At 38.6% G+C, this 16,881-nt stretch overlaps 1 protein-coding gene across 2 annotated transcripts in view; it reads left to right on the top strand.

The window, feature by feature from the left end:
- The first annotated feature begins 337 nt into the window (after positions 1–337).
- Positions 338–16,881, top strand: part of tgfbr3 (transforming growth factor, beta receptor III) — an 83,257-nt gene continuing 66,713 nt past the window's right edge. The window contains exons 1-2 of one of the 2 annotated variants that reach the window (XM_008407756.3): positions 338–553; positions 6,347–6,501. In XM_008407756.3, coding sequence (XP_008405978.1) covers positions 6,441–6,501 — 61 coding nt within the window. In that variant the 5' untranslated portion in view covers positions 338–553; positions 6,347–6,440. Of the gene's footprint in view, positions 583–6,346; positions 6,502–16,881 lie in introns of both variants that reach the window. The other variant, XM_008407757.3, reaches the window with a different exon arrangement.

The following is a 16,881-nucleotide window of genomic DNA, read 5'->3' as shown; positions in this document are numbered from 1 at the left end:
ACTCTAGTTTATGTGTTTGTCAGATTTGGTTATGTGTGCGTCATCACTAGCAGCAGTCTAAATTAGTCTCCATAACCCGTATACAGATGCACATCACTGAATGCAATGAGACTGACCTAGAATGTAGTTGGATACTTGACGTTTTGCATGGTATCGCACATGCGCCTGTGACAAATCGACCGTATGCCAAATTCGGATCAAACTCATGACATCTGTGAGGAAAGTGGTCCCCCTATCTGTTCTTTAGAGCTTCCCAGTGCCGTCTGAAGGGACCGCGCGCTTTGCTTAGGGACTCTCTGCTCTCGCTCTCCTCCTCCCTCAGGCCCCGCCCCTCCTCGAAAACCCTTGCAGTAAAACAGGCAGTTAGACGCTCGTGAACTTAAAAACTTTTAGTACGGGGCGTTGTGAGGGGACAACTTTGCGAACAGTCGTTTCCCTTCAACAAAACTACCACTCCGACGGCAGAGACGAGAGAGAAGGACTTTCATTCCCTTCCATCAACCGGAGTGACTTCCACTAATTTTTTCAGGGCATTTTGTGAAGACTCTTCGTGGTACGTCCGCTCTTCTTTTAAAGCTAAATGTTTGACGTGTTTATTGTTTTACTTAAAAAAAATAAAAACATTCAGAAACACCTTGTTGTTCAAAACAACATCTCAACACCTCCCGTCTGTTGGTAGTGTATTAGAACCCGGTTTTAGCTTGTTGCGGAAACTTCTATCCAGCTGAACATCTGTCTCGTGCGTCCGTTGACATGCAGCTCTTCATTCTCTCTCGCTGAAGCGCTTCTAGCTTATTACATTAAGACACGGCTTCTTGCACCCACTTTATAACTTTTTCTTACTAATCTATGAAAACAATAACAAACCCACTTATGAAGAGAATGTTTAGCCAATGTGATATTCCCTTCAGATATCTAGAGGAGGTAGCGGGGCTGTGAGTGTGCTGTCAGGCTGGCACTCCACGCGTTGTTGTGGGGCGAAACGTGACTGACAGAACATGGGTGCAACGTTTGGGATAAGGACTTCTAATCGGTCAATAAATATATTTGCAACTCCGTTAAAAAAGAGGGAATTGTCTGACAAATTTAAGCAGCAGATGCCTCTGATCTGTATTTAGATCTGTTACAATAGACACAAAAAGTAATCTGTTCTTAAAGATACTGCCCTCTGCTGTATTTATTTCACTAAAAATATACACTACCAATTAAAAATCATATTTGAGTCATAATGTATTAATTTCACTGCAAAATACAAAGCAAATCCGGGAAAAATCCTGCAGATGCTGCTTTGTTTGCATTTGGATTGATGACATCACAAGAGACACAAGAAACCAGCTGAGATTTAAAGATCAGGGAAGTTATGTATGTATGAATACATGCACACACACACACAATATAAAAAACACTGGAATGAATAATTCTTAAATGTAATCATCCTGTAATCATCCTAAAGTTTGGCCTTAGCAAGTCTACTCTGGGTCTTTAAATGTATTTATATCTTTTTACATATATTTCATGTGTTTGTTGTTTTAAGGAAGGCTCTAGTTTTGTTCTTTTGTTCCATGGAACAAAAGCGGCAGCAGCAGCGTGTTTAGTGCATTTTGCTTCACGCCCGGTTTTGCTTCACGCACTGGGGATGCTAACTGGCTACTTCAAACGCGAAATTGCCATAATTTCTTAGTATTTTTTAACATATTTTCAGATGTTGTTTGATGTTTAATGATAATATAAATATAAGATATTATGTCATATATAAAACATTATACATAAATATAACATAATAATGCATAAATAATGCAAGTGACCCATATTGCTAAATAGAAAGAAACACTGCCATTGTTAACACTGTAGAAAACCAAACTACAATAGAAAGACAAGCAGTGAGAATGAAGACATCTGTGCAGGAAAAAAAAAAAACATGTTCTGGATGTGCATGAATATTTGTGTCCACTATTAAATACAAATTTGTAGCATGTAGGTATCTTGTCCCACACGTTGCAAAAATGTCCTGTCTGAAACACTCCAACACCTACCACTGCTGTGAAAACGTTTTCACAGACAGTGCTGCCTAGGTGTAAAAACACTTAAGTCCCTTGCCGGAACTGGAGTAAATGCAATGGTAAATGCAATTTTACCCAGGGCAAAATTGCATTTAGCTAGCTTATGCTGTTATGTGAAATATATTTACATTTTTACATCTTGATGGTCTTTAAACGTTTAAAGAGTCATCCACTGAACTTGTGGAAATTTGCAGGAAGTGCCAGTGTTCCTCTATAATTATTGACTTATTTAGCTGACATGTTTTCATGTTAGATTTAAAAAAAAAATTTCTGATGTAAGATGGCTGATGCAGCAGCTTCTTTTCCACCTGTGACTCTACGTTGATAGAGTAACAGATTTAACAAGTGCCATGTTAAATCTGTTACTCTATTACCTAGTCAAGCTAATCTGCCAGGTTGTGAGCCTCTAGCTGCTACTTGTACCTTGCTAACAATTTGTCCTAGTTTCAAATGAATTGCACTGGTCAGCCAGCTGACCTACTGTGTGCAGCAACAGGTGGTGGGAGGGTTGGGGGGGGCAATATTCAGAGAGAAGTCCAACCTGTCTGACTTTTTGCATCTCACCACAAGAGTTTAAACCATCGGAAAAGTTTGAAGGAAACTTTCATTGGTTTTGAAACCATGAATGTTGGATATCACAATAACTGCTTCATGCTTAGTCATTACTGTATGATAAAAATTTGCATCAGGTTCTAAATATAGGGGATGTTTTTTGTAAATATGAGCATCACTTCTAAAATGCTATTTAGAGTTATTTGCTTGGCGTTGTCAGAGGGCTGATAACTGGCATAAAATTATTGAATAAGAGCTGAATCATAGATCAGTTTGATTATAAACCATGGAATAACGGTACAAATAAATACAAGTAGTCCGTGGTATTTTTTTGTAACTTAAATAACAGAAATAAACTGTCCGTGTCTTTCAAAGCATCTTTTATTTGATATGTTCACAGCAGAAGACAGGCACAGTCATTTGAAATATGTAATGATTTAATGTCTTTGACTAGTGTTGGTGGTTTACAGACTTTTAAGTTGTTTTTTTGTCAGTGCTTTTTTGAACAAGGTATGAAATCTGAATTCATACGAGGTGTGAATTTGAATTCATACGAGGAGTGTTTTTCTTAGAATGATGCACAACAATCTGACGTTGTCTGTCTCTGTCACATGCCTGGCTCTGTCGGTCACTCTTTATCTGCCAGCAGCAGGCTGAGTTGCAGACTCCTGGACAACTTCTCCTCATGGTTGTCAGGTTCTGGGCATACCTTCTCCAAAATCCCTAACAGCAATAAATGCAGTCGTGTGTTTTGTGGCTAAATTCTGTAGAAGATGGCTCTTTCCACATAGTGTTTTATCTGGCAGTCACTGTGTTGCTTTGCATGCCAAGGAAGACCAGAGTAGATGTTGAAGATACCAGCCCTGCCTAACAATGCTTCTTACTTATCACTGTTTGCCACAGTGTTGTGTTGCCTTATTACAGACATAGCAACATGTAAAAAAATAAATAAAAAGACATTTTATTGTCTGAATTGTTACTTCTTCTGCATGAGGTAGCACATTAAAGTTAGAAAAGAAGGAACCTGGCGTGTATTCCTTAGAATGTTTGTGCCATGTAGCAAATATTTGGTGTTTTCTCTTACTCTACTTTTACTTAACTAGCATTATTTAAGTAAATTAAGGTAACTGTAGCACTTGTGCTTGCAGGATTAAGATTATGTAAAGCAAAGAAGCACACCTCTACAAAATCAGTTGCTCTTTGTGATTAGTATAAAAGTGGGGATTTGGGGCTTAGTCTTGTACACACGGATATGTGGGAACAAAAAGATGAAGTCAGTTAGGATTCATGTTGTTTAGTTAAACCTCGACCCCACCTTGCTAAGATATCTGAATAAGTGACTGCAGTTTTATTCAGCAGAATAAAGCACTCTGTAATGCACTCATGTCCTTTCCCCGGTCCACACTGCTGGTCAGCTGGCTGAAAGAAGGCCTCTTCACTATTCCCTTACACCTCCAGCTCAGCTGATTGGGAATTTTTCAGGTCGCAAAAAGAGTACAACCTACCATTCTCATTTCTGTTAAGCAAAAGCCTGTTGCAATCAGCAATAAATCAGTTAAACACATGATAAATCAAAACAAGCTTGATAATTTCCATTTTCACAATTGCTTGTTTTTCTTGTGTCATTATCAATTTTATTTGTTGTTTCAGCGGATTTTGTTTATTTATTTTGAACATTTAAAATGTCTTAGAGATCCAGTGTTAACTATTTGTTAGAAATAAAAGTTTATTAATCTTTGAGAGGCTGCACCTGCATTATAATGCTATTATTACCATTGTAATATAACAATATTATTGTTTATCTTATTGCTTATTGCAATAACTTCTGGGACAATTTATCACTGAGCAAAATTTGTTATTGTGACAGGCCTGGCTAAACAGCCAGTTGCAGGTTTGCTATCTGTGCTAGCTAGCCGGTTATCTCGCAGCTACTTAAAATCAGTGTTATATTTTTAAAAGCAAAATTGCAAAAGGTAATGTGCAACAAAGTGTGCATGATTGCTCATCATCTACAACAGAAGTCAGTTCAAGTGTTTGCATCAAAATTAAAATAACAATAAGTGTTAACGATAAATGTATAAGTGTAATAACTGATATGGAAAGAATTGTTTGTACCCATACTATCATACTGCGAGAATCCGCTAACTGCAGGCGGCCATAGAGCAAGCTTGTTTCAGATTAGTATCTTAGTCATCCAGATGCAACATGTAATACAGATAGTCTGCTAAGATATCCCTCTGTGATTACTATAACAACATCTCTACTCTGTTCCTAGCAACACAACATGCACAGGAGGCAGTCGTGATGATAGATGGAAGCCAGGGCTTTAACACTGAAGCCACCACAAGTATGTCACTTGGTTTCAGCAGTGTTCAGGAGAAGCTGGTAGTTCCTTCACAGCGCTCCGTATTCTGATGTGATTGCCAGACTTCTTTATGTTGCCACAAGAAAATCAGAAGCTTTAGGTGGAAAACCGCTAGAGTTATCTCACACCAAGTTGAAAACGTCTCGTAAATCTTTTAATATACCTGGGTAAAGCACAGCTAATCTGCAGCGCAGCAGAAGAGAAGAACACGACAGCAATTTGCCTTTGATTGTGGTCTCTGCTTCCCAAAAAGTGTTGCAACACGGCCTCACCGTGTTTAGTTAGTAAGGAGATAAATGTCAAGGAGGAGCATAAATCAAACAGAGGGGCACTAATCCTCCCTGATGAGCTAACAGTGTAATATTTGTCAAGATCTTCCAAAAAAGACTTCCTAGCCGATGCAGCTGCTGCACACTGAAAGGCCCTTTTGTCTTGTGAATGCTGCTTGCACTGCAGAGTGATGCACCTAAGCGCTTTGTGCATCACTTCCCATGCACACTTTTCGGGTTCACTGCAGTGCACATATGTGTGCATATGTGCCTGCTCTTCGCGGCTTCCATTCTGGTCCAAGGCGCTGCTTTTAAGCTGTGAACAAGTGGGCTTCCTGTTACAGTACCTTGCACACATGGATTTTACATTGACTTGGGTACAGTTACAGTCTGGTTATCATGAAGAAAACAGGTAGCACTTAAGGTAGCGGTGTGCTTGACTTTTATCTGGACCATATGTTTCATGAGAAATGTGCACAGTATATATAGTGTGTAGGAGTTGTAATTGGTTTGAGTTTTCTGTAGGATTTCCTAAAAATGAAGAATTTGTTTTGTGTTTTGAAGTTTTAGGATACACAAAGTTTATTGCAATAAATTTCAGTTTTTGTCATTGAGCCGTAAACGCCGGATTCATGTGTTTGATTCTTGTATTTGTACAGAGAAAAGTAAGATTTTGTGATTATTGTACAAAATGCTGAACTTTAATTTTTCCTGCTTACAAGTGTGTGATTGTATCGAGTTGCTTACTCCAAGACCCCACTGGCAAGTCACAGTATGTCCTGATGCCATTAATGAAAGTGTGTTTATAATCCGTGGCATATTGCAGAGCGTTTTACACCATCCAATTAAGTCACTCCTGCACTTTTTACACACTCTGACCTTTCACAGAGTTGTTTGCAGCATGGCCCTTTGAAGCGTGTGTTACCCCCAATTAACCCCCCAAATTAATCCCCTGGTCTGCAAACTGGCTGCTCCTCTTGTCTCATCTGATCGCTCCCACGGCGCAGACAAAGCACTGCCCAGTTTCCCCCGCTGTTTGTTCATGCTCAGGTTTGACTTTCTTCCCCAGCTGACATCTTTTATTTCTGTTCCCTTTGCAGCTGGAGCTGGAAGGTGGCTTCCTGAAGAAAATCTTTGCAAAAAGTTGCAACTCAACCCACTGACATCACATCAGAGGCTGCAAGAAAAAACTAAATGGCTCAAAGATCCCGCATTCCTTTGATGCTTCTTGCATTATGCTGCCTGACATCAGCAGGTGAGTTTACTCAAGAGATCATAGTAAATATGTGAACCTGGGTGTTGCATATGCCCTGCACAAAATGCATCTGTTTACAGGATTTCTATTTCAATATTCTATGACTTTCTAGACTCTAATTTCTATTTTTTTTTCTATGCACTTTGGACATCCAAGTGGGAAACATTACTCTTGAACCTCCCTGAATGGTTACTTGGTCTTATTATATATAGGTACCACAAATAATGTAATAATGAAATCAGTTAATGTGTAGTAAAGGCCTATTTCACTACTTTTGTATCACCTGGACTAACTGAGATGAGATTTGACCTGTCAAATAAGCAATGGAAGATGTTGGATGAAACGGAGGCTAAATGGCACCTTCTATCATGCTTCCTTTCAGTCTTTTTCTTGTAGCTTTCCGTTATGCTTCCAAAGATTTTGGCAAGCATCTTTGCTATTTTAGATCCGTTAGATAAGTTATGCAGAGACCAAACACATAAAGAAATGACCCTTTTGGATTTCAGAATGAGTGTACCTTCACTTTAAAGTCAAAACACAGAAGATGTGATGTGACAAATCAAATATATATTATGTCTCTTTAATATAAATGAGTGTAAAACAAAATGCATTTAATAAGCATTGTTAGACTTTTGCTTTGGAAATGGAAATTTTTTATTTTTTTTTCGGTTTTCTTATCCAGACCAGGTAAAAAAAAACAAAACCCCATACTTTTTTAGACTTTTTAGATTGAAACGGTTCCCTGTATTTACATTCAGACAGAAAATGTATTGAACTACAACCACTAATACTAACTGAAATATGAAGTCATTCTGCTTAAAAGTGTAAGTTTGGAATACATAAGTCATCAGGAAAAACAATGATGAAAATGCAAGCTTACTTTGTGAAAATAAACTGACAGAATTAATTAAGAAGGACTCAAAAAAAGTCTCCATTATAACAGTCACGAAACTGTCATAAATCAACAGCATCTTCAGATTAATTGCAAGACTGACTGCCACACTTCCTGCCCACGGCGTCACTATCTACAATGAATCTGAAGATACTTACTGATATGAGTTACGGCAACATTTAATTTTTCTTAAGGATAAATGGAGCATTCAAATTGAATTAATGTATTATGTACTTATTTAGCTATTTGATAATGTTCCATTTATTTATTTGATTATGAGCACGTTGGAGTTCCATATTGCTCTTCCACGGTGCCTGGCAATCACAATTTAGGCTATGCTGTGGGATTTTCCACTTTTATCTCCCAGCATGCCTTTCTTGACAGAGCATGTCAGAGTCGTGAGTAAGGAGGATTAATACTCAGGAAAGTGCTGACAAACTCAATCTCAGAATGAAAAGACCCAGCAGGCCTCAGCAGGTGTACTTGTCAGATTGTGCGGAATGACGCCATAATGCTACCAATTATGCAGAAGCAGAACGGCAACCAAAGCAAAAAGAGAAAATTGGGAACTTTGGCATGCTATGTCAAATTAACTCTGGATGACATCATCAAATGCCCCAACCAACGTTACTAATCCTAACTAATTTATCAAACTGTCGTTCATTGTTTTGCTAAATGTGCATGTCTGTATTCTCCAGCATTTTCTGAAACAGAAGGAATCTTAATACTTGTTGAGAATATCAGTCTACTGTATGTCAGCACTTAGAAGTCATTTTTTTATCTTCTTATTCAAACCAGGTCTGCTTCAGTGAAGCATAACTTTGTTTTGCAGTAAATTACAGAAGTAGGATAAAGTAGTCAAAGTTTCCGTATCTCTAAAAACTTTAACCTAAAAGTTTTTAGGTTTTTATATTGTTTTTTACGAATATAAAAAACACGAATATAAAAACTACAATTAAATTATGATTTTTTTAGCTAACTTCTTGAATTTAGGTCTTATTTTTGTGTGACTTCCTTCAACTAGCTGACAAAAAATAAGCAGCAACAGGTTGGAAAAAAGAGTACTTCTCTTCTACTTACAATGAAAGACAGTGTTAGCCATTCTGGCACTTTCTAAAATCTTGTGTGCAGGAAGTTAGACTGCGGAGACCATGTGATGGAACATTTTGGTGCTATACCTTGAAACTGGACAAGAGCCAGTGCTAACATCTTTGTTCTAATGAAACAGAGCTATCTGATTCAACTGGTATAACACTCTTGAGTTTCAGTTTTTAGAGCTATCAAAGTCTTAGTGATACATGACAATGCAATGCTTACACTTTCGTCAAATTTTACATAAAACTGTTTGGTTGTTTATAATGTAGACCAAGTTGATTGGTGGTTTTCAGCAATGACTTTCCAAAACACAATCTGTTAAAAGTTACTTGTCTAGAGCAACTGTTCAATAGATAAATCAGAGTATAAATCAATAAAAAACTACTTAATTTCAACCACTCTAACATTTTGTCCATTTTACACAGCAAACTTGAAATATCCCTTTATTTTAGGTAACTTCTAGGATGCTGGATTACATAAAATGCTGTCTGGTTACACTGTAATGCTAAGAGAACAATCAGGATGAGACCACAGCTATTAGGTCTCATCTTGTCTCCACTAGTAACATCTCCACCAATTGTTCTGCCTCCAGACGTTAGTTAGAAGACTTTGCTGCACATTGGTTCTTTCATGGCTATCCACGAAAGATATAACCACAGCCGTGGTGTCTCCTCAGCTTGATGCAAGCTGTGGAGACATCACCGCTCTAGATAGCAACAGTGGTTTTCTTTGCTTTGCTTGGGAACCCGACCATCTTTATCAGTCTGGTACTCAGCCCCACGTTTTGATGAAAAATCTGTTACGGTCATGTTGCAAAATAACCTTAGACAGAAGTATGTCCATTTCACAAAGATTGGTTTCATATTGCAAACATCATAGTATTTTGCTTTGCCTGTACAGGGATAGTTACAAAAATAAATAAATAAAATATTATCCCAAAAACAAAGCAAATAAATTGTGTGTTGTGTTTTTCAGACTTTCAGTTTGTTTGCCGCCAAAGGTTGTTGTTTAAAAACTCCTCTCCGTTCTCCGGGGATTTGAGTGGCACTCGGCGGAGCTGACTTTTGCTCTAAGGAAAACAAAAGCAGTGTAGTCAGTTTGTGTTGTGGGCAGAGAAAACATCATCTGTCCCACAATGCCAGGATCTAGAACACAATGAAGTCCCGTATGAAGTTTTCCTCTAAATTCTTCCTCATACCTCATGCAAGAAGCATTGTTGTATCGTGTCACAAGGGACATTTACAGTCAGACAACCAAGTGCCCTAACCTCCAAAGTGCACTGGCAGCAAGCGTGCTTGCAGTTTTGGCTTACTGACAAAGTTTCAGATGTTCCTCTTTAATACCAATTAGGTTACCAGAATAGACAGATACTTAATTGTTTTCTTTCTTGCTTGCGTTCATTTAAAATAATGTAGCATAGTCACATCAGACTCTAGTTCTCATCTGTTATGTTGTTGCATCTGTGTAAACACTCAGATCTGCCTTTAAACTAGTTGGAAGAGCTCTTGGGTATTGTTTAGATTACCCTGTAATGAATCTGCTATTAGTGAAATGTAACCCTGAATCTGAGCCTCCCAAAGCTCCTAAAACTCAGAGTGTACCTTTGACATCTGTATTTCAGTTGCTTTTTGCTGTCTTCATATATTTTTTTCCTTCCATATAATCATTACCATTTTGTGGTTGCCTCTCCCCAGATTGCTATTACCACCATTTTGGGAGGGGATGCGCAGGCACATTTGTGCTGACTTGGTGTTTTGAAAGGAAATGAAGTCTTTCAGGAGCCATGCCATGTGTTACAGAGACTTGCAAAAGTATTAACATCTTTTGAATTTGGTCACATTTTGTAACTTTGCAACTAGAAACTCATGAAAAATGTTGTGGAATAACAAATCTAAAAAAGTGTGGCATGCATTTGCATTTCCCTCTTTATTCCAGGCTTGTGCTGTATTTAGCTTTTTTACATCTACCTATAATTCTGAGCAAATTCCCTCTTCTCTCTCCTTGAAGACAAGCCTCCCCACAGCATGGCACTGCCACCACCATGTTTCATATCGTCACTTTCTTATGTCATTTTGTTCCAAAAGTGATGTTTGGAAAAAATGACCACCTTTTTTTTTGCAAAGACGATTTAAGAAAAATAAAACAACAACTCACTTTTGGCGGGAAAAAAAGACGCAGGCCATTATTTTAGGAAAGTGATAACCTTATTAATGATTAGTTTTGTTAAGTGTCAGGTTTCTGCACAGATAGTATTTTGCATGTAATCCAAAAAGTAATATTTAGCATATGACTAAAGTACCTCTCTATAGATTTTAAAGGTCAAAATGTTCATTTTTCTAGGAAAAAGCATTAAAGACACTGAATGCATTCTCAGAATTTAGTCCACATGCTTTACTTTCAGCTTTACAGTAAAGTAAACAAGTTCCTTCTGTCTGGATTTTTGTATATTATTGGCAGACTCAAGTCATTGCAATGCCAGAAGTGGTTGTAACTTTTTTCCCCCTCCTTCCACCACAGTTGAGCAAAAAGTTTGTCGCAGTATCCACAATGCTTTCTTAGGGCCAGTGAGAGTCAGCACTGCCAGAATGTATTGTGCAACCACTGTAATATGAGAGTCGGCGTAGTCGGGGGGAAGAGGAGAGAGGCAGGCGCAGGCGTGGGGCGTCTGGTCCTGATCGACACACTCCACACACGGACGGCGTGCCAAACCGACAAAGTCCATTCCAGCGCGCTAAACCAGATGTTGCTGTGTGATTCATGCCGAGGAACCGGAGTGGTGCAGCAAAGAGGCCGCGCTTCTAGGCATAGTGGTCTGGATGTTTACATAGCAACGGGAGTCCTGACTGTGTCTAATTACAGGTCTGCTCTGCCCCCATGGTGAGGCCTTTATCTTAACAGTACTGTCCAGGAGGAGGATTCATTCTGACCCTGTGTTTAGTGCTCCTTTACCATTACCATTACCAACTTTAATTAACAACACAGTGTAGATGGAAGGACAGATGACTGACTGTGTTTTTCTTTACTCAAACATTCTTCTGACTGCAGAAGCACATCAACACAAGAAGAGGAAACTGTGCATGCATTCCTCCGAATAGATATGTCATGTCTGCCATGTCTTGTCAGCGTCCCGATAAGAGGATGCTTACGCAAATCCGAAGGAGTAAACTGAATCCCGCCCTCCTTCCCCTCTCTCTCTGTCTCACTTTTTTTCTCCATAGTTCCAGTAAGCCGATGTGTAAATAATTTTGGTCGGAGCCAGTAATAGGAGACATCTGGGTTGATAGTGTGCTTTCCATTTTGTTCATCGGCTCTGTGGAAAATAGTGAGTACCGAGGCCATAGCAGAGTAAGAATTGTAGAGTTACATGTGCTGTGACTTCATAAAAGAAAGAGAGGGGAATAGTAAAATGAATAACAACAAAAAAAATACGTTCCTTGTTGAAATAACCTTGGAAGGAAGGTGTTTACATCGGCACTTTATAGCTTTTATTATTATCAGCTGTAGTTTCAGCTTTCTGAATGACTCTGAAGGTCTTTCTAGGGGGTGTGAGCTAATGGCCTCTAGGGTGGTATCGTTCATCAAACTAGCCCCCTCCTTTGGCCTTAACTTCCCCACTCCACTTCCACCACACCAGTCTTGCTGAAAGACCTGGTCCAAGTTTTTGCAATGGTTCTGTGGAAAACCACAATGTCTGTCCAATGAATGACAGTATGTCCCCATTAGATGCCCTTAGATAACAAAATACATTCTCAGACAAACAGTGCACTCTTTTTCCACTTGTGTTCCAGAATTTGATTTTGGATGTAAAAGTAGTAAGAAAGAAGATTTAGAAGATAGAAAAGAACTCACAGGTGCCATGAATATTTGAGAACGTTATCAGATAGGCCGGTGCTTGGCTAGAAAATTGCTAAATCTTCTTATTTATTGTGATAGTTCACATTTTTTGATGGAAGATTTTGAGAAGTTGTTATCATTTAAAGTTCCTTTACTTATTCTAGAAAGTCATCAATTGGTTGAAAAGTGAAGAGCAGGACAGGGAGAAGTACATCGAATCGGGAGCCACTGTTTTGCTAGTTTTAGCAATTAGAGGGTCAAGTCATCCCATCAGGTGTTTTTACACCTGATGGTCTGGTAGACTCGGTTCAATAGGGGATCAAAATTGTTACATTTTTAGCTGGCACAGATCGCTTTCACACTGCACTCTGTCAAACTAACCAAGCCTTTTGAAAAACCAGTTTATCCCCTCACCTATGGTGGCGCTGCACCAAGAACCACTGAAGGAAACAACACAAAAACCTCAGAAACTGAGCGCAATTTCCTTCTTCGTGAAATGTAAACAAATGGAGTGGTGTCTAATTGTCTTTGGCAACAGAAACCTGGGTTTTTAGGTGGAGCATTTAAAACCTGGTTTTAGCTGGTTAGGTTGAGTCCTATCCATGGTTAACACATGGATAGGACTCAGTATTAGCCACCGAATCCTATCAGATTCTTAGTAATCTTTTAATTCTTACTGATCTGTCTCCATTCAGTCATTGAATCCCAATCCAATTAATCACATGACCCAAGTGTATTTACTTCCCCTGCTTGCTTCATTTCATTGCTAATTTCTACTAGTGCCTGTCTCTGGGCCTAGTTCTGCCTCAACTTCTCTTGCTGCATAGATTTTGGACGTGGACATTGCTTTGGCCCGCGAAGCAACCACACATTGAAAGCAGATTTAGGAAGCTGGCACACTCTACCTATGTAACTTTGGCATTGCAACAGAAACTTTGTTTTGTTGAGAAAGCGGTCACAAACTGAACAAAGGTCTCTTGTGAAAATATAGATGGTTAATATGCACACTGTAGACTGGCAATGTTGTTAACATAAATGGTTAGAAACTGGTACAACACTCTGAGAACTCCAAACATACATCAGAATGACATCTGCCTATTAATGTTAAGGGAACTGTTGCTGTTAAAAACATAATTTAAAACAAATCTAGCTACCACTTTGCACTTTCCATAATGCATGTTGTCTGGCCATATAATGTGTTTTTCTTTTTGGTCAGAAAGACTCTTCTGGGTTTATTTGCTGTCTGGTGCCTGTTCTTACCCGCCTGCTATTTATCACACTTTGCATTTTGTTAACTGTCCAGTTAAGAAGTCCTCCCAGCTCCTCCGTACATGTTAATACTTGAGGCAGAATGGCATTTGACAAGTCATTCCTCTTCTTTTTCCTCCCTTTCATTGAGGAAGCCCCGTGGAATGAAGCCTCTTCCAGTCTGTGTGTGAAAGTGGCGTCTGCCTTGGCCCTTTTCACCTCTGGCTCTGTCACACTGGCCTTCCTCACTGGCACAGAGACTTGGCATTGTTTCAGCTTTTGCTCTCTGTTTATGGTAACCTAAAAAATTTTTCTTGAGCTTAAAAGGAAGAGATTGTCAGTTTGCATGCACAATTAAAACAAGGAAAACATGTCTATACCTAGAAGCACCATCATTGTGATCCAAACCAGCATACTTTCACCTAACTTTGTTGGTCAATGTCTGTTGATACAAAGACAATACAAATACATACAAGCCAGAGACATATGAGTAAAACCAGATTAGGAAAATATTACTTAACTGGGACATTTTTAACTAGTAACATGTCTACAGTTTAGGAAAGTTTTTTCAAAGTCCAGCTAAAAATGGGCAATTGTCTTTAGCAGAGATGCACCAGACATTTGTGGTGAGTTTCCAATCTCCATTTTTAAAAACAGCTACTATTGGTTTCCCAGTAAAGATTTTGGGTAACCTCAATGTCTCTTTAATCACAATAATTTTCAGTTTTTCTAAAGATTTTTTTTCCAAGTTTTCTTGCTGTGAGCCATTAGTTATATTAGAAGCAGATTTGACATCACACTTTGTGTGTGAGATAGCAGTTTTTCTTACAATAGTTTTACTGTTTACAACCAAAAAATGACAGTTTACATTTTAAACTGTCTTTAGCATCTAATGCTAGTGATATGCATAATTAGTGCAGATAGTATAACTGAAAGAACACTCTCTGTATGTATTCCCTACAGAGGCTGTACTTCTTTACTTTAATTCTAAAAATACCTAAAGCCTGCCAGTGTTTACAAATACAACATGTTTAATGACAAATGAAGTTTGAAAACTGCAAGCAATAAAAGGGGTGGAGGTAATTTCACTCCTTCGGTTTTTGTAACTTTGCAGTTCCAGTTGTTTCTTTCCTGACTGTCTGTAATTTATTGTAAGGAAATGCGGTTTTATGGCCCCAGTTAGTAACATGCACCAACTGAAGTTATTTTGGCTTGATCATGGGTCATAATATGTCGCATTTTAAAAAGAGTCAGCTCGCCATTAAGAGCTAAAATAAATGGGCATGGAGTTGAAAGCAATATATTAGAGAGTAATATCAATTGAATTAAATTTTGTCTCAGACTTTAACATTGTCACTGTCATCTGGACTATGTTTCTTTGGCAACAGCCTCTTCAAAAGTTGACCTAAAAGATCAATCAGACTGCGTAGTTCAGAGAATAAACGTTAAATTGCTTTACTATTCATAAACTGTTCGTTTATAAATTATTGAACAGCAGCAAAATACATTAAACACCTGCTGTCATCTTGTCAAACCTGCAGACCAATCAGATCTTTTGTTTCAAGACTACTCTGTATCCCCAGAGTCAGAACCAATCTGGAACGAACTTCCAGAAAACTTCAAAAATGCTGAAACTCTGAGTTGGGTTGCCCTCTTTTTCAGTTAGACAAAACATTAGTGATTTTCTTTGGCAGATGATTCTTTATCCTAAAAAGTTTGGTAGAGAAGGGCCAAACTCTAGGACATGAAAGGCAGAAAAAGCTACATGCCAAAATCTGTTGATAGCAGGCTCAATAAAAGGATTATATGCCTCCACTGAAAATACTGTTCTTTTATAGCTTAAATGTAAACTTTTTACATTTATCATGCAACACTAATACTGAAAATATCTAATTTTGAATTTTCTTCCTACAGTAACAAGATCCACACTGAAGAGTGTTTAATTAAATTCAGAAATACTTTATTGATCATAATGGGAATAGATGTTGGGTTTTTGAGTTTCCAACTAACTGGCCAGATGAGTTCAAACAACTTCAGCTAAAATGTTGCAATACTGACCAGCAGACCTCTGTTTAATTCAATGCATCTGTTTAATGCTTCCCCACTTTTTTGCAAACATATTTGTGGATTATTAATACTATATTTGAGGAGGCCAGATAATCCAGCAGAAATGAAAGAGCTGATACTGAACGAGATGAGACAAACTGCCCCAGGGCACACCTCCCTGGTTCCCTTACTGGGTTTAAATCCTAAAGCTAATAGTAGGAGGCTACCGCTGAACCCCTGCCAAGCTGCTGTCAAATACAATGGCTTTTTCAGGCCTCTATGACTGATGAGAGAGATGTCCTTCGAGCAGCTCTAACCCTTCCTGCATATTGCCAAGCACTAGCTGTTACGCCTAGGTACTTTTAGTATCAAACTGCATTGGATTAACTGAGAGCAGTTGCACTTGACTTATGGTGTCTCACTTTTCATGCAGTTGCCTGGTTTAAATAATGTCTTCTAGCTCAAGCATATTAATACTGTGACTCCACTGTTGCTACTCTAGCATTCCTGCTGTTTTTTGTTTTCCTGCAAAGTTCATTAAGCTGTAATCTATCTAGTGACTCATAACGGCATTTAACCGTTTTCTCCTTTATGTCGCTTCCCTTGCCGACAACATTTTTTAGTCTTGATATTATAGGTCAAGACAGCACATGTCAGCACCCATCAGTAACGACATATGAAGGTAACACAGCTAGTAAAGTGTTTAGTCATACGCACATAGGCCTGTTCTCAGCCAGCTGTCTCACTTTCCACAGTGGCTCCTGTGTTCCTGTGGGAATCAGCCTTGTCATCCATCTCTTCAAAGCCCTTTGATTTTTCGTCTGTATTTAGCAGCAGAGAGGAATGCAGCACTTTCTATCTTCACTGCTTGCCTGTGGCTACATATGCTCTGTGTAATTGGTCATGTAGTCTTTTTTTTCGTAACATCTTTGATGGTTTACCAACAGGTGCCCATGACATTTGTCAGGGCTAATTCACAAGGAGCATCTTTACTGTCAGTACCAATAAAATGTGTTACGTTCCACCCATTCTCTAGAATATAAGGCTGACCGTGTCATTACAAGGCAAAGCACAATAGTAGCATGTGCTGTTATGATGTTACTGTCAGTGACAATAAGACTATAAACTCCCTGCTAGGTTTATTTTCCCTAATATTGAGGTCAAAAGACTGGTAAAAGGTTGGTTTTAAGGGATAAAAGTTACTTATTCATAATGATGTGACTGTAGAAATGATTGTGTTAGCAACTTTGCTGTAGCTTTAGCTA

The sequence above is a fragment of the Poecilia reticulata genome, chromosome 4 (assembly GCF_904066995.2).
Source record: "Poecilia reticulata chromosome 4, P_reticulata-male-v2, whole genome shotgun sequence".
Lineage (NCBI taxonomy): Eukaryota > Metazoa > Chordata > Actinopteri > Cyprinodontiformes > Poeciliidae > Poecilia > Poecilia reticulata.
Note: the sequence above shows the minus strand (reverse complement) of the source record. Positions and strands in the feature narration are given on the sequence as shown.